Source organism: Saprolegnia diclina (genome assembly GCF_000281045.1).
Source record: "Saprolegnia diclina VS20 unplaced genomic scaffold supercont1.9, whole genome shotgun sequence".
Classification (NCBI taxonomy): domain Eukaryota; phylum Oomycota; class Saprolegniomycetes; order Saprolegniales; family Saprolegniaceae; genus Saprolegnia; species Saprolegnia diclina.
In genome coordinates, this window is record NW_008246076.1 from 477,039 (window position 1) to 496,536 (window position 19,498).

Here is a 19,498-nt window from a genome sequence, read left to right on the forward strand (position 1 = left end):
CGAGTGCAGTGCTTTCGGCGGCCGACGGGCCAACCCACGTGCTTTTATGTGCGCCGTTCAGCTGCGCCGTGGACGGCCTCGTAGCGGGTCTTCTCATGGACGGAATCTTGGGCCGTCACGACTTCTTGCGCGCGTTCCCGTCCAAGACGTTTTACGATGGCATCTTCTCGGATGGTCCATGACGTCGATCCGTCAGACGGTGCGCCAGGATATACATACATTGTGGTCCTCGTGCATATGGTGTAGACTGAACCCCACGGCTGCGATGCTGTCGTATAATCTCAAGCTGCCGCGATCGCCCGCGTCCCACGGCATCTCCAAGCCGCCTCCTTGAACTGCGACCACTGACGATTACAGAACGCACACGAGTGTCGTCTTGGGTCGTCGAGCAAGCAGCCGACTTGAAGAGACCGTGCGACGCGGGCGATCGCGATGGACTCGTGAAGCGACGTCGACAGCCTCCAACTCGATGCAAGAGCGCTATCTTGGACGCTGTCATCCGTGCTCGGTGTTTGATCTCCCATTTTCATCGGCTCGCATAAGGCTTGGCAGTCGTCCATTCTTCTAGTATGCATAGTTCACTTGTGATGCCAACGACTGCGTCATTATAAATCTGCTAAAGGCAAAAGTCGTTGCCAATGCTTGCACAAAATACTATACTTGTACATACCGAGCTGCTTCATCCAGTCTCTTGGTTGATGCAAGTGTCCACCGCGTTCGCCCTCGAGTGGCCTCTCGGACGCTGTCTTTCAAGGAGAAAAAGCTCCATCTTGCAATCTCAATCCCGAAATCTCAATCTCAAAATCTCCATCTCGTCTCTCAATCGACATGTCGTACGACTCATGCGAATGCTTCACCCTGGGTGACCAGGGGTCCTATACGAATGCACACAATGTCTATCATGACGCGGATAAACTTGATTCGTCGTCCGACTTGTCGAGTTTGAATTTCCATCCTGGCGAGACGAATGCACAGGAGATACATAGCAGCAGCGTCCTTCTCCTTGCGTGTCAGCCCTCACACGGACAGCGACCGACTGGGATGACCGCAAGAGAGCGTCACACCGACGCCGCCATGGCCTTTGTGGATTCGTTTTGGGCACAGAACAATACAGAAAAGCTGCATATTGGAACGTGCTCATATGCATCAAGTTGCATATCTCATGACTCGTTCTTCAAGGTCGTCAAGTCGACGCTGGTGCTGGTCGTCGGTAGCGTCGCCCACGCATCGACTTCATTTTGAACAAACGCGTCGATCTCTGGTCGCAGTTGCAGCCATGCATCTGCCGAGAGTAGTTGAGGTGCCGTTGCACTCGGACGCTACGCATATACATCATGAGCTAAGGCAAGGACACCGATCTACCTTGGACGAGTGCTCGCTGTACTTGGCGATGGCGCACTGCGCTTGCGCAGGGATATCAATGCGAGCCAAGAACGGACTAAGGTTGGCGTCAAGAAGCCCGGGCAGCACTGCCTCGTAGCGCACACATGCCGGCGCAATACTAAACAACCTAATGACGATATGCGACCGGACGTTCACGAAGGAGGACATACCGAATGCAAAACGCGTGGAGCTCCGGGTGGGACTCGGAGAGGAACGCGTAGTACGACCCGACGTCTTCAGCGTACAGCGATTTTGTCGCGCTATCAAACGGAAACTGGCCGCGCCGGAGCTCCAGCACATGGGTCACGACTGCGTTCGCATCCAGGTGCCACTGCAGAGCGTAGTGGCGAACCGCCGCACCCACGTAAAGCCAATGTTCGAAAAGGTCCACCTACACCCACCCCGTCAGCTCCTTTGCAAGGGTACCGTGCGTACGTCAGTCGCTGTGTGCAGCGCGTACGCAACGAGCCACAGGCGGCCGTCGCATTTGGAGAGAATCGACGGCAGCAGCAGCGAGGACGGCAGCGCGCGGGTGAGGTCCAAGTAGACAAGCAGCGCGTCGCGGCCCGACAAACCACCGGGCGCCTCGAGTCGGGCATACGCAATGTCGAGGGTCGACCACGCAGCACTTGCGTCGCTCTCGTGCGCCGCCATGGCCCGCCAACTCTTGGCGACGGGGTGCCTCGGCCCGCCCGAATCCAGAAAGGTCGTCGCCGATACAAGTCGCAGGAGGGCGCGCGTGCAATAGAGTACCGTGCACTGCGGCAGCGTGGCAGACGCTGCTTCGAGCAGCAGCGCCGAGTCGACAAGAATGACCACGAGCGGTGGACTGGAGGCGACGACCTACGCAAAGCGTCAACGAGCGATCGAAGTGGAATGACGCACGCTCGTCAGATGTGCAATGCACGCATCAAGTGTCGGCGCGATCGATGCAAAGGAGAGCGTCGTGCAGCTGTGGAGGTACTGAAGCGTGCACGCAATCGTAAACTCGCGCGAGCAGAGCGACGTCCAGGACGCGACCGAGAGGGATGCGAAGGGCATGCTTGGTGCGTCCTCGACTTTGTGGCGCAAGCAGCGATCGTAGAGCACATCTGGTGACGGCACATCGATTGCTAGTAGCTTCGACACGTCTGGGTTCCAAGCCCACGCCCACGGCACGTCGCCACTAAGGGCAACCTACGCGATGTCGTCCGAGATGCCACGAGCGTGTCGCTGTACCTGCACCAATGCGTCGTCTGGAGGGAGCACATTGGCCGCCGATCGCTTTTCATTTGCGATGGGCGGTGCGCTGGGCCGCTCGGGGCCGTCGCTAAGCAAGAGGTCGAGCAGCGGCTGCGGGGGCACCATGCCTTCGGGCTCGGGAGTGCGCCGGCGTTTGCGGCTCGGACCCGCGGCATGCTCGTCGACCATCGAACGAACTTGATTTCGCGTCGACGTGGGGCAATAGATGCAGATGCTAAGGTGGCGGAGCATCTTGGTCGGGACGCCGCGAATGGCCTCAATGCTGAGCGGGCCTGCCGCAGGGTTGGCCGGCGCTGCCAGCGCCTGCGCCTGGGCGTCCGAGCAGTAGCGGCAGTAAACGTGGTGATGGGACCCGTTGCGCTTCTCGCCCTTGATGAAGTGGGCCCAGACCGCGTGCGGAGGGCGACCCGTCTTGGGCCGGTGCGTCACCGCCGGTGCCATGTTGCTGCTGGCAGTCGTCCTGCACGGCAATGGCGCTGGATTGGGTAACACGCACAACATTTCGGCCAATCAGCGTGATTCATTTTTGCCCAATCAAAGCGCAGTAGTCTCGTATCCCATCTTGGATTGGCTACAAACATGCACTTTTGTCCAATCACATTATTATGATTATGCTTTAATAGTGTGATATTCGTTGCTTGAATGCAGGGAGCAACATTTCACAACGATCAGTTTTGAACGAAGCAAGCGATTTACACAATGCACGTGCTTCGCTACACATAGCTTCATGCACATTAGCACGCACACAAAGCTTGCCAAGCTGGGATGATTCGCATCAGTGCCATGAAATAGTGTGATGGATTCATGGGCACCTGACTTGGGGCCAATCGCAAGGCGATGTTTCGTCCTATTTTAGCGAATCAAACGAGGCAGTCAATATTTCCACCAATCGCGACAACGCGTGCATAATTTCAGCCAATCGTATGCTCGGGGCAGCGCTTCTCGTTTCTTGCCCCAGATCTTCTCCATTTCGAAATCCTTCGGCCATCTTCGCATCAGCAGCATGGGCCGCGGCAGCAAGTCGACCAAGAAGCATGGGAAGGAGAGCCTCGTGGGCACGGAGCAGCATGAGCGGCTCCTTGACGAGGCCACGTACCGGGAGATGGACCTGCCCCTCGAGCCGGGCTTCCACCGGTCGCCGCAGCAGAAGAAGCAGACGGTGTGGTGCTCGTTCATCTGGGTCGGTATCGGCCTCGTCGTCGTCGTCGGCGCCTTCGCGATCCTCAAGGTCTCGCGCCAGAGCGACGAGCTTCCGACGAAGAAGCCAATCTTCCCGACCCAGTACGAGGCCAGCCTCACGTTCCGCATGCCATACGTCGGCCTCGTCGAGCCCGTCTTTGTGCATGTCGACGAGCCCGCGGGCTTGCAAAAGCTCAGCTACTATGGCGGTAAGCGAAAAAGGATCGTGGTCAGTAAGCTCATGGTTCCCGGTAGGCGTCGACGAGTACATCTTCAACACGACCGGCCCGTCGTACCAGCTGCTGCCCGTCATTGACGCGATACAGTGCTTCCAGACGGACGCGTCGCCGCTCCAGCTCGTATTCCCTAACATGACGGCGTTCGAGCCCATGTACGGCAAGTCGGTGATCAACTCGCGCAACTGCTACTCGTGGAAGTTCAGCGTCGACTCGAAGCCCGACGCGCAAGGCCGCCTTGGCGTCTACACGCTCTACGTCGACGTCGACACGAACGAACCCGTTCGGTTCCACTACATTGGCCACAACGTCATGCTTGGTGGCAGCCACATGGACGAATACATCCTCGACTACGAGTACATCCGCGCAGGCCCCATCGCGCCGCAGATCTTCTCGTACCGCGTCGCGTCCATGAATTGCACGCCGATGGGCCCGGACGTTGTCGACGCGCCGCTGCGCCCAACAAACGACGTACGTTTACGCTTTTATCTCCATGCACTCATAGCATCCGACTAGTTTCACTTGCGCATGCCGGATGGCGAGACAAAGCGCGCGGACGCGTTCGACGCGTTCATGGCCGCCCACGAGAAGGCGTATCTCGATGACTCGGAGCGTGCGCGCCGCGAGAGCATCTTCCACGCCAACGTCCAGTACATCAACGCGATGAACCGCCAAGGCAACAGCTACACGCTAGCCGTCAACCACTTGGCGGACAAGACGCCCGACGAGATGCGTCGCCACTTCCATGCCAAGGCGCACCACGCCAAGGACAATGGTGCACAAGCCGTGCATACCCTGTCGAGCACATCACTGCCCGAGGAGTTTGATTGGCGCAACCACGGCGGCGTCACGCCGGTCAAGGACCAGGGCCACTGCGGCTCGTGTTGGACGTTTGGGTATGTTGTCTGTTCTAGTAGAATGGGCGTTTATGTCCAATGTAGGACGACGGGGGCGCTTGAAGGGCAGCTCTTCAAGGCCAAGAACGAAACGATCCGTCTCTCCCAGCAGAACCTCATCGATTGCTCGTGGGACGAAGGCAACAATGCGTGCAACGGTGGTCTCGACTACCAAGCCTACCGCTGGATCATCAAGCACGGCGGTACATATGTGTGCGCGAGAAACGCGAGGCTCATTGTGAAGTAGGCTTGGAGACCGAAGCCACGTATGGCAGCTACAAGAACCAGCCAGGGTTTTGCCACTTTAACGCGTCCCGTGCCGTGGCTCCGGTCGCGTCATTCGTGAACGTCTCGGGCATCCCGGCGCTCAACGACGCCCTTGTCAACGTCGGGCCGCTCTCCGTGTCGATCGACGCGGCGCTGCCGTCCTTTTACTTCTACGCTGGCGGCTACTACAACGACATTGAGTGCAAGAGCGGCCTCGACGACCTCGACCACTCGGTGCTGGCGGTCGGCTACACGACGTACAATGGCGAAAAGTACACGCTCGTACGTTCCTGTCGACCTTCTTTCCTTCGTGGCGCTCACTTGGCTGGGCGTAGGTCAAGAACTCGTGGAGCACGCATTGGGGCGAGAAGGGCTACATCAAGATTGCCCAGAAGAACAACATTTGCGGCGTCGCGACCATCGCAACCTACCCCGTGCTGCAGAAGACGGCAGCGTGAGCCACTGCTGTCGCTCATTTTTAGTGTATTTCTCAGTCGATGCAAATGTGATGCTCTCGTGCTCTCTACAGCAATGGCTCGGGCATGGATGCATGACAACTTAGTCACACCTCGACTGCAAGAGTTGTGGCAACAGCGCTAAAGTGAGTAGCTCGTACGGAGCTGAAGTAAAGTGACTCGCCATGTTGCATCGCCCATGATGGAGCCCCGTCTAGCGATTTGGTTGTCTATTTTTGAAACCTCCGTGGCATTGACTGACGGCAAGATGCACTCAGCGCTGGTCTTGGTCTCGTTGGCACTCGCCTCGGCGACACGCCCGCTTGGTGCGCACCCTTTGCCATCTTCAAGGAGCTCACTTGCGGGTCCTGCACTAGTCCGCATCCCACTCGTGAACCTCGACCAGCTCCAATTCTACGGCAGCATCGAAATCGGGTCGCCACCGCAGTCCTTCCGCGTTATCTTTGACACGGGCTCGAGGTTGCGTTCGTAGCTCAAGTCGCTGGTCTGATCATGCACCAACTAGTGATGTGTGGGTGCCCAGCCACGACTGCACCGCGTGCTCGGGAGTCGCTCGCTACAACCGGTCGGCGTCGTCCACGTACCTTCATCGCCTCGCGCCGATCGTGCTTGACACTCGTGTAGCTATGCCGATGAGATGTATCGCTTCCAAGCCTATTACGGCAGCGGCGCGGTCGCTGGTGACGTCGCCTCGGATGCCATTGCCTTGCCGGGAGCGTCATCGGCCTCTTTTGTGCGCATGGGGAGCGTCACGGCGCAAGATGCAACCATTCAGAAGTTTGCCTCGGAAGGCATTGTCGGTCTCGGCTTTCCCGCGCTCGCTTCGATCTCGGCGCCAACGTTCTTGGAAGCCCTTGATATTGCGATCTTCTCGCTGTACATTAGCCCACTTCCAACGTCTCCGGTCCCGTCGCAGCTGCTTTTGCATGGTAGACAGACTGAATTGAGCTCTAGCTTTATGCCTCACATTAGGCGTCGACGACAGCCTCGCCGGTCCGAACGCGACGTGGCACACGATCCCGTTGGTCGACGCACCGTTGACAGGTACACGCCTGCACGACGTTCCGACGCAAAGCACGGGGTAGAGGGGTTTTGGGCCGTCCGATTCGGCGGTCTTCGAGTGCACGACGCGTCTCTTCAACGTACGACTCGACATCCTCGAAAATTAGAAGACAAGTTGTGCACAGGCGCCGCCACCGTCGCGATTCTCGACTCTGGCACATCGCTCCTCTTGCTGCCGCACATTGAGTACGCGTCCGTGGTCGCTCGCCTATGTACTGTTGTCCCAGCCCTCGATGGCTGCGATGGCGGTCCTGTGTCGTGCTCATCGTGTGACCACACGTCGTTTCCACCGCTGACGTTTGTCCTTGGCAGCACGGGCTTTACACTCCAAGGCTCCGACTATGTTCGGTAGGGTCTTTCCTGGCGTGTTGAGCTCCATGAAGCGACGTAGGTGCGAACTCAACGTGTGCACCCCGCAGATCGAGACGAGCACCAACTCGTTTGTCGTCCTCGGTGATATCTTTTTTCGGGTACGTGGATCAATGTGAGCAACGACCTCGAGCGACTTGATCGTGTAGGCGTACTACACAGCCTTTGATGTTACGAATCGAAGTGTTCGACTCGCTTGTCCAGCAAGCGGGTGCCACGGCGGCCAGCGACCGCCGCTGCTGCTCTCGCCTTTTGTACGTGCTGCGAGTTGATGGCACTTGACATGCTAACGATGCCTTCAGTTGTCCTGGGTGCTCTACGCCTCGATGCTGTACACCAAGGCCTTTGGCCTCGCGCTCAGCGTCGTGGGCGCCAAGTGGGTTCTCGACCGCTCGCTTCTTATGCGCACCAAGCAGCCATCACCAGCGCTTCTCAGTGGCATCGTGTAGGCAATAGGATATTTTGAATAAGAGCAATCGTTTTTGGTATGCTGACGATGGGAGACGTCCCTTCCCACCTAGAAGGCAGGCCATCGACGCTGCAACAGGGTTTTCGAGGGTCAAAAAGGTGGCGCTTGGTGGTGTCCCAACGGCTCTTGCGGGACTTTGGTAAGAGCACGCTCGTTGCGTTGAGCTTGTGATAATGCATTTTGACCCTGGACTTCGACGCTGCATCTACTAGTCTACAAATGACACCCGACCAGGCGACGCGAGCGCGGTCGTCCGCACTGCGCGCCATCCATTCTTTTGTCGATGGCAGACGTCATGCCCAGCATCACATCCAGCTCTGATGCATGATCCAGACACAAACCACACTGGACATTTTACATCAACGTGAGCCTGGCGCGGTGAACCTCAGTGGCACCCAGTGGTTGGCACCATGAGAGAGAAGACGATGTTTGTTGATAGTATGAGGCACGATACATTTCGTAGTCGGAGATTAAATATGAAGGGGCGCATCAACGATTTACTTGGACGCGAGCGGGAACTGGTGTGCGTTGGCCCAGTTGGCAGCCTTGTGGGCGCGCGCGCTGTTGCAGCGGCTCATGTCCGAGGGCACGCGGGCGCCGCGGACCGAGACTTGGGGCGCGGCCATGAACATTTCGAGGACCATTTGCGCGTAGGACTTGGATTCTTGCGTCGACGACTTGACCATCTTGGTAGTTGGTAGCTTTTTCAACAATACGCTCTCAACCAAGAAGATCGAGCTTTGGTTGCACCTTTTGGTGGGGCCAATCACATCGCAGATTTGGTCTGACGCAGCATTTGCCGCGATTGGATTGGTGGACCCACTTTCTGCGCCACTGCCAGCGGACCAATCACGATGAAGTGCAAGATGCGACGGAGTGCCGAAGTCCAAGTTCGATCGCCGAACAAACGACGCCGTCCTCGCGATCCCTCGAACAAGCAAACCCGCGCGTCGAGAGGAATAGCATCGAGTTGACCTGAATCTGGACGATGCGAGACTAAGATCTAGATCTGGTGATGGCGGCGTTGGTGGCTGCACCTGAAGCTGAAAGCCGCATCGTCGTCGAACGCAAGGTGGTCGGTTACTCTGTCTTCTCGTCCCTGATTCTTGGCTACCACGGGTACGTTGGTTGAAGTTGGCGCTGCACAGCCGCCGTCTCTTCGCGTTGCATTTCATGCGCCGCGGCTATGCGGGTCAATGACGTCGGTTGCGAAGGTGGCTTGCCGAGACACGGTGCCTCCAGGGACCACAGAATCCCAAATCCAACCACAAAATGCTTCGACAATTCAGGTTCTTATTGGTCAGACGATGTCTTCGCCGACGTCGCGACATCCTGATTTGAAGGGACACGTGCAGCCACAGGCCAACGCGAGTGTTTATTTTCGTGGGCTCGACGGACAGCAATGTGAACTACACACCGTTTGCAGCCGAACGTTTGCGTCTTCTCTGTCGCTCATATTGTTCTGGCGCCAAGGACGCGCATTGCTTGCAGTTGAAGTTGGTCGGTTGTTCTCGCGAAGCGGAAGCAAAGCAAGAGAGGCCAGTGAGAACATCGATTTTGGGATTGGGCTCACTGAGCTCCTGCATACTAGTACCAAGGGTCGATGAACACTGTTTCTTGACCCTTGCTAGTACTCAGACAGAATGTGAACGCGTGTCCTAACTGCTTCCTACGCACTGGAATGCACACACCTAAAGAAGAACCAGCTGTGATTCAAACTCGACGTCGTCGAGTTGACAAGAGCCTAGGCCATAAACTTACGTCAGTTTATGGCCTTGCTAGAACCAACAAAACAGTACCAAACTTTGTCCTTCGCGAGTGGATCCAAAAATCGGACCGTCCTGCACTGTGCCATTCCAGGCGGGCTTGTGACAAAATTGGTATGCAGAGAACGCAATGTTCTCAGAGCTTGCTACGTCACTCACACAATACTATCAAGGCCATTAACTGTACCGGTAGATTTATGGCCTTGGTACTTTGTACACCTTCGATGGCTTCGCACGGACGACAGACGCTAGCAGTCATGTTGCAGTGAACGCGCCACGCTGACCGCACGTTTCGCTTACAAACCCACCACCCATCCTCGCCAAGCAACCGCTTCACACCTGCACAGTACAGACAGCATGAAGACTTATCAGTGTAGTCGAAATCGTTCACATGTACACGCCTAACCTCTACTAGTATCAAGCATACGCGCCTTGAGCCTTGACGCTCTTTAGTCGATGTCTAGTCGAGATTGCCCTTTCGAGTGGCGCCGTGTATCAAGCTCCCATCAAGTACGCCCAATCAGATCGTACTTATCGGGCAATTCGCCGTCGTTTTCCAAAGCTCCTGCTCAAGATACCGCACTTCCGAGGGATCCATACAAGTAACACGTTCAGAATCCTCTAAAGTGCGCAACGTCAATGACGAGGTGTGGGGACTTCCTCGCACTTACGGGGTGGCCAAGCTGACGGCTGATTTACAAACCGGCGACGAGAGACCGAAGATGGCAGCGCCGGCCAAGAAGCACCGCCGAGAGGGCGAGAAGGTGTGGTGCCCCGACCCGCGCAACGTCTGGCAGCTGGGCTCGATCGTCGAGGACGACGGCGAGTCGCTCTTCGTGCTCACGCCCGACGACAACGAGGAGCACAAGTTTGCAGTGACGCAGACGCACCCGTTCGACGTCTCACACGCCCAGCTCTTGCCCAACGTCTCGGACATGGACAACCTCCACGAAGCGCCTTTGCTCGACCTGCTCCGGCGCCGTTACGAGCAGGACCTCATCTACACGTTCACGGGCGACATCCTCATTAGCATCAACCCGTACAAGAACATCCCGCTTCTCTACAACTTTCCCGAGATCGACTCGCTGAGCAAGCAAGAGAACCCGGCGCCGCACGTGTTTGTGACCGCCGACGGCGCGTACCGTGCGCTCCAGAAGGACGGCAAGTGCCAATCGATCCTTGTCTCGGGCGAGTCGGGCGCCGGCAAGACCGAGGCCTCCAAGTACATCATGCGGGTACGCCCTAGCTCTTAGCTGCAACCGAGGTCACTCATGCGTGCTGCACTAGTACTTGGCCAACATTAGTCAGTCGGGGAAAGGCGCGGCGGCGGCCAACGGCGGCGGGTCGTCGGTCGAGCAGTGCGTCTTGCAGAGCAACCCGCTGCTGGAAGCCTTTGGTAACGCCAAGACGATCCGCAACGACAACTCGAGGTACGTCTTTCGACGTGCGAGTCGAGCAATCTACTATATATTGATATATCGCTAGTCGATTTGGCAAGTTTATCAAGATCAACTACAACCGCAACGGAACGATTTCGGGAGCGAGCACGAGTCATTTTTTGCTCGAAAAGTCGCGTATTGTGGGCTGCGCCGAGAACGAGCGCAACTACCACATCTTTTACCAGATCTGCTCGGGCTTGTCGGCCGACGAGCGAGGTAGAAATGATATCTTATCTGCATTTTTTGACAAATGCTTGGATGCAATAGCCGCCTTGTTCATCACCAAGGCCGAAGACTACGAGTTCCTCAACCAAGGCAACTGCATCACGGTCCCCGAAGTCAACGACAAAAAGTGCTTCAAGGAGCTCGTCGACGCCATGGCGATCATGGGCATCGATGCCGAGACCAAGCGCACGATCTTTGCGCTTGTCGCGGCCGTCATGCACATGGGCAACCTTCGCGTACTGTCTCTCTCCAAGCTGTGGACTAAACGACTATGATCTTAGTTTACGGAAAACGCCAAGATGGAAGCGCAGTGCGCCGACATGAACCAAGTCAACCAGCTCGCGTCGCTCATGAAGGTCGCGCCCAAGGACCTCCAGTTTGCGCTCTGCATGCGCACGATGAGTGCGGGCACCCGGTACAGAGTTGGTTGCACACCAATGCGATATACCAACACGTGCAATGTGTAGTGGGAGTGTCGCGGAGATCGCGCTGTCGGCCGTCGACGCCATCAAGTCGCGCAACGGTCTCGCCAAGGCCATCTACTCGGCGCTCTTTGATTGGCTCGTCGACCGTATCAACGCGGCGACGGCGCAGATCACGGGCGCGTCGACCGAGCGCGTCATGGAAGGATCGCCCGGGCGGTTCATTGGCATTCTCGATATCTTTGGGTTTGAGATTCTCCAAGCCAACTCGTTCGAGCAGCTCTGCATCAACTACACCAACGAGATGCTCCAACAGCAGTTCAACGAGCACGTCTTCGTGTACGAGCAAGAAGTGTACGTCGAAGAGGGCATCGACTGGTCCAAGCTCTCGTTTCAAGACAACATTCCGTGCCTCGAGCTCATTGAGAAGAAGCCGCTCGGTATTCTCATCCTCCTCGACGAGCAAGCGATGCTCGGTCGCCGCGGGTCGGATGAAAAGTTCATTCAAAAGCTCCATCAGACCCACGAGAAGCACCCAAACTACATCAAGCCGCGCTTTGGCAACGAGCAGTTCATCCTCAAGCACTACGCCGGCCAAGTCACGTACAACGTCGCGGGCTTCCTCGACAAGAACAACGACTCGCTCCACAACGACCTCATCGAGCTCATGAACAGCAGCCAGCTCGAGCTCCTCAAAGTCCTCTTTGCGGCGCCGGCGCCTGCGAAGGACGAAGGCCCAAAACTCAAGCGCGCGTCGATGACCAAGATGACGGGGACGATGACGGTCGGCCGCAAATTTCGCGAGCAAATGGCCGAGCTCATGGCGCAGCTCCACACGACGCAGCCGTCGTTCGTGCGCTGCGTCAAGCCCAACAACATTCGATTTCCGACCGGGTGGAACGCCGAGCTCATTTTGAACCAGCTCATCTACCTCGGTGTCATGGAAACGGTGCGCATTCGCCGGTCGGGCTTTCCTGTGCGCCGAACGTTCGACGAGTTTGTCGACAAGTACAAGCTCCTCGAGAAGGTCTACTCGGTGCGCGCCAAGAAGGTCGCTAGTACCAACAAGGAGAAATGCGAGGTCCGCGCTTCGATCCTGCTGCCGACCATACCTCAATTTCGATTGTAGATGATTCTGAGCCAAGCGCTCCAGCGTGAAAACTGGCAGCTTGGCCACAAGAAGGTCTTTATGCGCGACTCGCAGCTCCGCGTGCTCGACGCTGTCGTGCGCAAGGTGCGCATCGACGCTGCGATTACCCTTCAAAAGTATGCGCGCCGTCAACTCGCGCGCAAACGGTACGCATCTTTCAACTTGACACATTGATACAACACGAGGAACATGCAATAGGTACACCAAGCAGCGCAAGGGCATTATCGCGCTGCAGGCGCTCGTGCGCATGCACCAAGCCCGCACTCGGTTTGTCATTCTGCGCCGCCGCATCACGTGCCTCAACTCGCACGTCCGCAAATGGCTTGCGCGCCGCCGTTTCCTCGGCATCCGCAAGGCCATTATCCGCGTCCAGGCCCGCGTCCGTGGTCGCCGCGCGCGCAAGGTACTGTTTTGCACAGTATCAAGGTATCAAATTGACGCGGCATGTAGCTTGTTGCGTACATGCGGGCGGCGCCCAAGGCCGCGACGACGATCGGCAAGCACATGCGCCGGTACCTCGCCCGCAAGCACTTTTTGCATGCCAAGGCGAGCGCCACGCGCATTCAGAGCGTCGTCCGCATGCACCTCGCGCGCACGCGCTTTGTGCGGCTTCGGAAGGCCATGATTCTCCTCTCCAAGAACATCAAGCGCTTCCTCAAGCGTCGCCACTACAAGCGCATGCAAGTCGCGGCGCTCGCTCTCCACGCCGTCGGCCGCGGGTTCCTTGCGCGCCTCAAGTATGGCAAGAAGGCGCGTCTCCGTGCGCAACTCCGAGCCCGCGCGCAGACCACGATCGCGCGGTATATTTTTTCGAATATTTTTGTAGTTTGTGCTGATACATTGATACAATAGCATGGTGCGCGGGTACCTCGGACGGCTGCACTACCGCCACGCCAAGCATTTGATTGTGATTGTGCAAGCCCGTGTGCGCGCCAACCGCGTGCGGACCGCGTACCTCCAGGGCCGCCAAGCGACCATCAACTCGCAGGCTATGATCCGCCGGTCGCTTGCGCGCCGCAAGTTTCTGAAGGAGAAGCGCATGGCCACGCGTCTCTGTGCGTTTGGTCGCATGATCATTGCGCGCCGCCAGTACCTTCTGGCCAAACGCCGGATCGTGCTCGTCCAGTCGCTCGTGCGCCGGTACCTCCAGGGCAAGCAGTACGTCCAAACACGATTATCTATTTCTTTTGCGATAATTAAATGTCTAGCTATCGCAACATTCGCAAGCAGTTTGTCAAGATCCAAGCGTGCTGGCGCCGGAAGCAGTGCGTCGCCCAGTACCAAAAGTCGCGCCACGCCATCATTGTCATCCAGTCGTTCGGCCGCATGATCCCGGCGCGTCGACAGCTCCTCACGTCGCAGGCGGTACGTACAACAAACGGTCCGACGACATCTGAGGACGATGGATAGGCGGTGACGCGCTTGGCGTCAGTGGTGCGCATGTTCCTCGCGCGCAAGGCATATCTTCGCAACAAGCAGCGCATCGTAGCCATTCAAGCGGTCGCGCGGCAGTGGATGGCCCGGAAGCGCTACGTGGTGACGCGCCAGCGCATCATTCGTGTCCAGGCACAGATCCGGTCGCGTACGTTCCGTGTCTCTTTTGCGTATTCGACTAACTAAACGGCGACTAGTCTTGGCCCGCAAGGTCATGGACAAGCAGCGCCGGGGCATGATGCGCGTGATTCTTGTCATCAAGAAGTACCTCGCGCGCATCCGCCTCCAAAAGAAGATCAAGTTGATGTTTGCGGCCGCCCAAGCGTTCGATTTGACGACCATTTTGCGCCTCAGTCAGGACAAGGACATCCCCAACTCGACGCTCGTGCGCGGTATGCTAATGTGCTTGTGTCGACAAACGACATGACAATATTTCCATCATCTAGTGCGCGACAAGAGCAACTACATGCGGTCGCTCGTGCACATTGCCGCTATCAACTGCGACTTGAATCTCGCCCGCTTTGTGCTTTCCGAGATTCCCAACATGGAGGACCAAGTCATCTCCAAGGACACGCTTGGCAACACGCCACTGCACTACGCGGCGCGCCTCGCGCATCTCGACATGGTCAAGCTCCTCGCCAAGATCGCCAACCGCATCCAAGCACCGCCGCCGGCGCCGACACCGAATTCGAGCCCTGTGGGCGCGTCGCCCGCCAACAGCAAGGACCAGTCGCCGGACGCCATGCTGCGCAAAAACTCGAGCTTTGGGACACCGCGGTCGCCGGGCCTTCGGTCGCCGTCGATCGGCGGCATCATGGGGGGCGCCGTGCCGCCGACGCCGCAGCAAAAGAACAACCGCCGGAAGCTCGTGTCGAGTGCATCGCAGATGCCGACCATGTCCGCAGCGCCGATCGAGCTCCCACCGGGTACGCTCGCGTCGACAGAGTCGGGAAAACTCAGATTTTGTTGCATCTAGATACGACCAAGGTGATCAAGGCGGGTCCGTTGCGCATGGCCAGCGGCGCCAAGATGGCGTCCAAGCGTCACGTTGTCCTCGACCCGGTCGCGATTTCGGCGTACAAGACGGCCAACGACCGCGTACGTCACATTTTGTCATGGCCATTGGTTCCACTGTGTATTGTGCTAGATTCCGGTCAAGATCCTCGAGCTTGGCGACGCCACACTCCGCCGCGCGTCAACGATCGAGCATTGCTTTGAGATCATTTCTCCGCGGCTCAAGAGCCACACCAACCTCACGGGCGTGCTCTCGTTCGTCGCCGACACGGAGGCCGAGGTGCACGAGTGGATGCTGGCGCTGCGCGAGGTTTTTTATTATTTTTCCGGAATTTCAGCGCTCATTTGTCTACTTGAATTAGATCAACGGGATGCGCATCGCGACGACCGTGCCGCCCAACCACAACATGATTTGCATCGACATGCTCCAGCGCAAGGAGTTTGTCAACTGCCAAAACAACCACCACGAGGCGCCGTTGCACCTCGCCGTGCAAAACTCGGAGGACGAGGGGTTCGAAGCCGTCAAGACCGCGGTCTGGCTCATTGAGAATGACGCCGACATCAACGCCAAGGACACGCTCGGCAACACGCCGCTGCACTACGCCGTCATCCAGGAGCGCGACGACCTCATCGAAAGTCTCCTCAAGAAGGGCGCGCTCACCACGATCCGCAACAACGCGGGCGACATGCCCGTGGACCTCGCCAACGACGAGTCGATGCGCGAGCTATTTGTCCCTGGCGCCGTCGTCGCCGTACGAAGCATTGGTTTCATTTGATGTCTTATCGGTATATATGTAGGTTCCCGCAGACCGCAGCTTGCTCCCGCGGCCGTCGGGGTCGCTCAAGGTGCGCGACGGCACGTACGTCTCGGTGCTGCTGAGCGCTGTCGCGATTGCGGGCGGCGTCATGCAGACGCCCCACTTTCGCATCTACTCGATGGACCCGCGCCGCGCGGTGGTCGACACGCCGCAGACGACGCCGGATGCGCTCATCCAGGACGGCCCGAGCCTTTGGTTTGGCAACACGTGGCATCTCCAGGTGCCGCTGGAGCACATGACGGAAGGCTGCGTCGCGGTGTTTGAGCTGCTTCGGTACGACTACCACACGGACGGCCCCGAAGTGTTTTGCTGGACGTTCTTCCGCTTGGATCTGAGCAAGATCACGAGCGCGCCGTTGACGTTCGAAATGTACTCGCCGCCCGTGGACCCGTACAGCCAGATCCTTGCCCGCATGCCTGGCGACTCGTTCTTCCAGGCCGAGCTCAACATCTCGTTGTAGTTGGGTGCAGATACGACGTGGTCATCTCTTAAATAGCTATGTTTGACATATGGACAAGTTGTCTGCTTTCAAAAAACAAATCAGGGCGCCAGGTAGAAGGTTGCGGTGACGAGCCATTCCTCGTCGACTACTTCCGCAAGTTGAAGTTGAAGTTCAATTCCCGTCCATTAAATGCTATGGATGAATTCGACCAAGAAAGTTAGTTCATCAAGGGAACGAGTAAACTCTCGAGTTAGATACACCATATCGACGGCTTGCTAGGTCGCTGGATCTCCCAGCCCTTTTGGAGCGGCGCGATTGCGCTCACGAAGAGAGGCGACGCCGACTTCCTGACGCGGATCGCAAGCGCCGGGTCCGACGCATTGCAGTCGAGACTGCTGAGCAAACTGAGTCGAATCTTCTGCACCACCTCGTCGTCACGGTAGCAGAACACAAAGACGTCGGCACTGCGCATGCTAATCGTCGGGCAGTTCTTGTAGCGCGGGTTCGACTCAAAGACAGCGTAGACCGTGCCCCCGAGGTTCGTCTCGGGGCCACGCAGCAGTTGCTGTGAGCTTTTCTGGAGCTTTTCAAGAAACCCGAACACAAGTCGGCTCTTGACGCTGTTGTAGCGCTGGCTACTATAGTCGGCGAGCGTCCGTGGTGTTTGCGACTTGCCTTGGAAGCCTACACGCGACGATCAGCAACCTTCAGTGGGGCAAGAGACAACGAACCGCAATAGAACCGCGGTGCTATGAAGCCATAACACAGAGGAAGGCTCCCGATGAGCAGCGTGTACATGGCACACCCGGGCGCGAGCTCGTTTTGCTCGGCGACAAGAGTCGGCGGCGCGAGGCATGCGAAGGTCCACTGATACAAGAGCGCAAGGAAGCCGACGTTGCCGCTGAGCCACGAGACGAGCGGGCCGTAGATTGCGACCGCGACCGCCAGCATGGTCGGGTCGACCTCGGCAAATGCATGCTCGAGGCGGCAGCGCTTGAGAAAGGAGGACGTGAGGCCCAAGGCGCAGTAGGCAAACCACACCTACGCCAACACTTTTGCTGTGTATTCGAATGACAATATGTCCGTACTGTCCGCGAGAGATAGATAAACGTAAGCAACAAGATCGCCGTGTCGCTGTTCTGAGTCGCGCGCAGGACGGCAATCCCGACGCTGCTCGTGCTCATCCACATGTCGACCACAAACGCAAACGCGATCGTGGGGTCGAGGAGGATGATGGCCGTCGGGTCGCCAAGGAGGAGGTCGTAGCGATGCGCCTCGTCGAGTCCCGGGCGGTGGCCGCGCGAGACAAGCGTGCGCTCCAAAGCGACGCAGTGGGCGTAATACCGCGCCCACATGCGGTGGACGACGAGGAGCGTAATGCCGCAACGGTACACCAACTTGATCCAGAGCCACAGAAAAAAGCGCTCGCTCGTAAACGCAAAGCTGAGTGTGAGCTTCTGCGGCGCCTCGGGATCCCCGTGGACGGCGTCGCCCGCGTCCAGCCAGACGCAGACGTGGCCAATCTCGACGCTGCAAAACCGGCTGTGGAAGCACGAGCCGCGGCCGTCCCAGTCGGCTGCGTTTGGTGCATTGGCAGCCGCAAGCGCGCACACCATGTCCATTTGATGGGGTAGATAGTAGATGAGTCCTGGAAACCCCAAGACAAACGAAGAAACGCACTCGGAGCGGTCCATCGCGCGGTGGTTGGTGAGGTTGATGGCGTGCCGGACGACTTGCGCGCCGCGGTGATCGTCGCTAAAGTACGTCGTGCCGTTGGGAATCGTGAGTGCGTTGTAGTAGGCTCGGTTGGCTGCGAGCGTGGCCGCGTTGAAAGCCGAGTAGTTGGCGAAGCGCTCGTCCGGTGGCGGAGCACGAAAGCTCGGTAATGGCTCCGTGAGGTAGGCTTTCATGGGCTATGAAAGAAGAGTCTAGTGTCACACAGTATGTAGGCAGGTCTACCATGGAGGCTATGTTGACAACCATGACAACACTGAGAAGGAATGCGATCGGCTGCCTCCGCACGGCAAATCGCGGTGGGAGACTGAAGCGCGGGCCCTTGACCGCGACCATGGTCATGCTCTCGCGCTTGAACGTCTTCATCCTGGTATCTGTTTTGTTTTCTCTGAATATGGCGGGAATAGGTGAAAACATTCCTATCTATAAAAAGGCCCGTGCGACTAATTTAGGCGCTAGCTTCCACCCTTGACACAGTTTGCCGTCATTCGGCGGTAACGAACCTACTTCCTCATTACATTTAACATCAATTGCGAATTATCGCCGCTGGTCCGACTTCCTCGCTACGTGCGTGCGATGTTGCGAGATGAGCATGCTGACATGGCCGCACAGCTGCCTCACGCGGTGACGACCCAAGAGTGGAACTACGGGCCTGTGATCACACTGCGCGGCGATGACTTGTATCGCTCGGCAAACGGCACCGGATTTCTCCCGGGTGCCCCCGCCGTGCCCCCCAACTACCACGTGCACCTCGCGACGACGATCGCCGGGGCGATCCAAATGGCAAGGCTGGACGCAGTCGCGTACTCGTAGCCACATTGTGCAGAGTTGACCACTCGTACAAAGACAAAACACTTGCATAATAACTGTCATTTCCCAAGTGAATCCACTTTTCTCTACAGTGAAAGGCGGGACCCATGTCGTGGGACCCAAATCAAGGGTCAGGACCGAGGTAGCTTTGCGGACGGACGAAGCATTCGCAGCTGGAGTGAGTCGTACGACATGGCGATTGAGAGATGGAGATTTTGAGATTGAGATCTCAGGATTGAGATTGTAAGGTGGAGCTTTTTCTCCTTGAAAGACAGCGTCCGAGAGTCCACTCGAGGGCGAACGCAGTGGACACTTGCATCAACCAAGAGACTGGATGAAGCAGCTCGGTATGTACAAGTATAGTATTTTGTGCAAGCATTGGCAACGACTTTCGCCTTTAGCAGATTTATAATGACGTAGTCGTTGGCATCACAAGTTAACTACGCATACTAGAAGAATGGACGACTGCCAAGCCTTACGCGAGCCGATGAAAATGGGAGATCCAACACCGAGCATGAATGGCAGCGTCCAAGGTAGCGCTCGTGCATCGAGTTGGAGGCCGTCGACGTTGCTTCACGAGTCCATCGCGATCGCCCGCATCGCACGGTCTCTTCAAGTCGGCTGCTTGCTCGACGATCCAAGACGACACTCGTGTGCGTTCTGTA

The 19,498-nt window shown here is 57.5% G+C and overlaps 6 protein-coding genes across 6 annotated transcripts; 3 read left to right on the forward strand and 3 right to left on the reverse strand.

The window, feature by feature from the left end:
- Positions 1–906: 906 nt before the first annotated feature.
- On the reverse strand, positions 907–3,120 carry SDRG_03844 (hypothetical protein). Its single transcript, XM_008609488.1, has 6 exons — positions 2,602–3,120; positions 2,269–2,559; positions 1,819–2,226; positions 1,554–1,774; positions 1,363–1,510; positions 907–1,319 (listed from the first exon to the last, which is right to left on the reverse strand). The coding sequence occupies exons 1-6, from the start codon at positions 3,064–3,066 to the stop codon at positions 1,161–1,163; spliced, it is 1,692 nt and encodes a 563-aa protein (XP_008607710.1). The 5' UTR covers positions 3,067–3,120; the 3' UTR covers positions 907–1,160.
- A 417-nt stretch (positions 3,121–3,537) lies between these two features.
- On the forward strand, positions 3,538–5,855 carry SDRG_03845 (hypothetical protein). Its single transcript, XM_008609489.1, has 6 exons — positions 3,538–4,013; positions 4,060–4,511; positions 4,557–4,936; positions 4,982–5,139; positions 5,184–5,485; positions 5,539–5,855. The coding sequence occupies exons 1-6, from the start codon at positions 3,629–3,631 to the stop codon at positions 5,659–5,661; spliced, it is 1,800 nt and encodes a 599-aa protein (XP_008607711.1). The 5' UTR covers positions 3,538–3,628; the 3' UTR covers positions 5,662–5,855.
- Positions 5,856–5,910: 55 nt separating this feature from the next.
- On the forward strand, positions 5,911–7,559 carry SDRG_03846 (hypothetical protein; the record flags this gene model as incomplete). Its single annotated transcript, XM_008609490.1, has 9 exons — positions 5,911–5,984; positions 6,036–6,138; positions 6,185–6,259; positions 6,304–6,653; positions 6,765–6,821; positions 6,867–7,089; positions 7,133–7,211; positions 7,260–7,364; positions 7,413–7,559. Exons 1-9 carry the CDS (start codon positions 5,927–5,929, stop codon positions 7,557–7,559), a joined length of 1,197 nt encoding a protein of 398 aa, XP_008607712.1. The 5' UTR covers positions 5,911–5,926.
- Positions 7,560–8,005: 446 nt separating this feature from the next.
- Positions 8,006–8,973, reverse strand: SDRG_03847 (hypothetical protein). The gene has a single exon (XM_008609491.1). It carries the CDS (start codon positions 8,752–8,754, stop codon positions 8,077–8,079), a length of 678 nt encoding a protein of 225 aa, XP_008607713.1. The 5' UTR covers positions 8,755–8,973; the 3' UTR covers positions 8,006–8,076.
- Positions 8,974–9,956: 983 nt separating this feature from the next.
- SDRG_03848 (hypothetical protein) lies at positions 9,957–16,307 on the forward strand (the record flags this gene model as incomplete). Its single annotated transcript, XM_008609492.1, has 18 exons — positions 9,957–10,580; positions 10,633–10,775; positions 10,831–11,000; positions 11,052–11,245; positions 11,291–11,424; positions 11,477–12,512; positions 12,585–12,727; positions 12,780–12,984; positions 13,032–13,381; positions 13,434–13,739; positions 13,790–13,946; positions 13,992–14,163; positions 14,213–14,407; positions 14,462–14,941; positions 14,992–15,113; positions 15,163–15,339; positions 15,392–15,781; positions 15,828–16,307. The coding sequence occupies exons 1-18, from the start codon at positions 10,068–10,070 to the stop codon at positions 16,305–16,307; spliced, it is 5,367 nt and encodes a 1,788-aa protein (XP_008607714.1). The 5' UTR covers positions 9,957–10,067.
- Positions 16,308–16,504: 197 nt separating this feature from the next.
- On the reverse strand, positions 16,505–18,404 carry SDRG_03849 (hypothetical protein). The gene is made up of 4 exons (XM_008609493.1): positions 18,249–18,404; positions 17,378–18,202; positions 17,021–17,330; positions 16,505–16,973 (listed from the first exon to the last, which is right to left on the reverse strand). The coding sequence occupies exons 1-4, from the start codon at positions 18,387–18,389 to the stop codon at positions 16,540–16,542; spliced, it is 1,710 nt and encodes a 569-aa protein (XP_008607715.1). The 5' UTR covers positions 18,390–18,404; the 3' UTR covers positions 16,505–16,539.
- Positions 18,405–19,498: the final 1,094 nt, after the last annotated feature.

Bases quoted from the DNA above. Each gene is read 5' to 3' on its own strand.
- SDRG_03844 (XM_008609488.1), bottom strand. From the start codon at position 3,066: ATGGCACCGGCGGTGACGCACCGGCCCAAGACGGGTCGCCCTCCGCAC. The intron at 2,560-2,601 runs GTACAGCGACAC...GACATCGCGTAG, and splicing joins CAGACGACGCATTGGTGCAG to GTTGCCCTTAGTGGCGACGT. The intron at 1,320-1,362 runs GTAGATCGGTGT...GTATATGCGTAG, and splicing joins ACAGCGAGCACTCGTCCAAG to CGTCCGAGTGCAACGGCACC.
- SDRG_03845 (XM_008609489.1), top strand. From the start codon at position 3,629: ATGGGCCGCGGCAGCAAGTCGACCAAGAAGCATGGGAAGGAGAGCCTC. The intron at 4,014-4,059 runs GTAAGCGAAAAA...GGTTCCCGGTAG, and splicing joins AAAGCTCAGCTACTATGGCG to GCGTCGACGAGTACATCTTC. The intron at 4,937-4,981 runs GTATGTTGTCTG...TGTCCAATGTAG, and splicing joins GGCTCGTGTTGGACGTTTGG to GACGACGGGGGCGCTTGAAG.
- SDRG_03847 (XM_008609491.1), bottom strand. From the start codon at position 8,754: ATGAAATGCAACGCGAAGAGACGGCGGCTGTGCAGCGCCAACTTCAAC.
- SDRG_03849 (XM_008609493.1), bottom strand. From the start codon at position 18,389: ATGAAGACGTTCAAGCGCGAGAGCATGACCATGGTCGCGGTCAAGGGC. The intron at 18,203-18,248 runs GTAGACCTGCCT...CTTCTTTCATAG, and splicing joins TTGTCAACATAGCCTCCATG to CCCATGAAAGCCTACCTCAC. The intron at 16,974-17,020 runs GTTCGTTGTCTC...CGTCGCGTGTAG, and splicing joins AGCACCGCGGTTCTATTGCG to GCTTCCAAGGCAAGTCGCAA.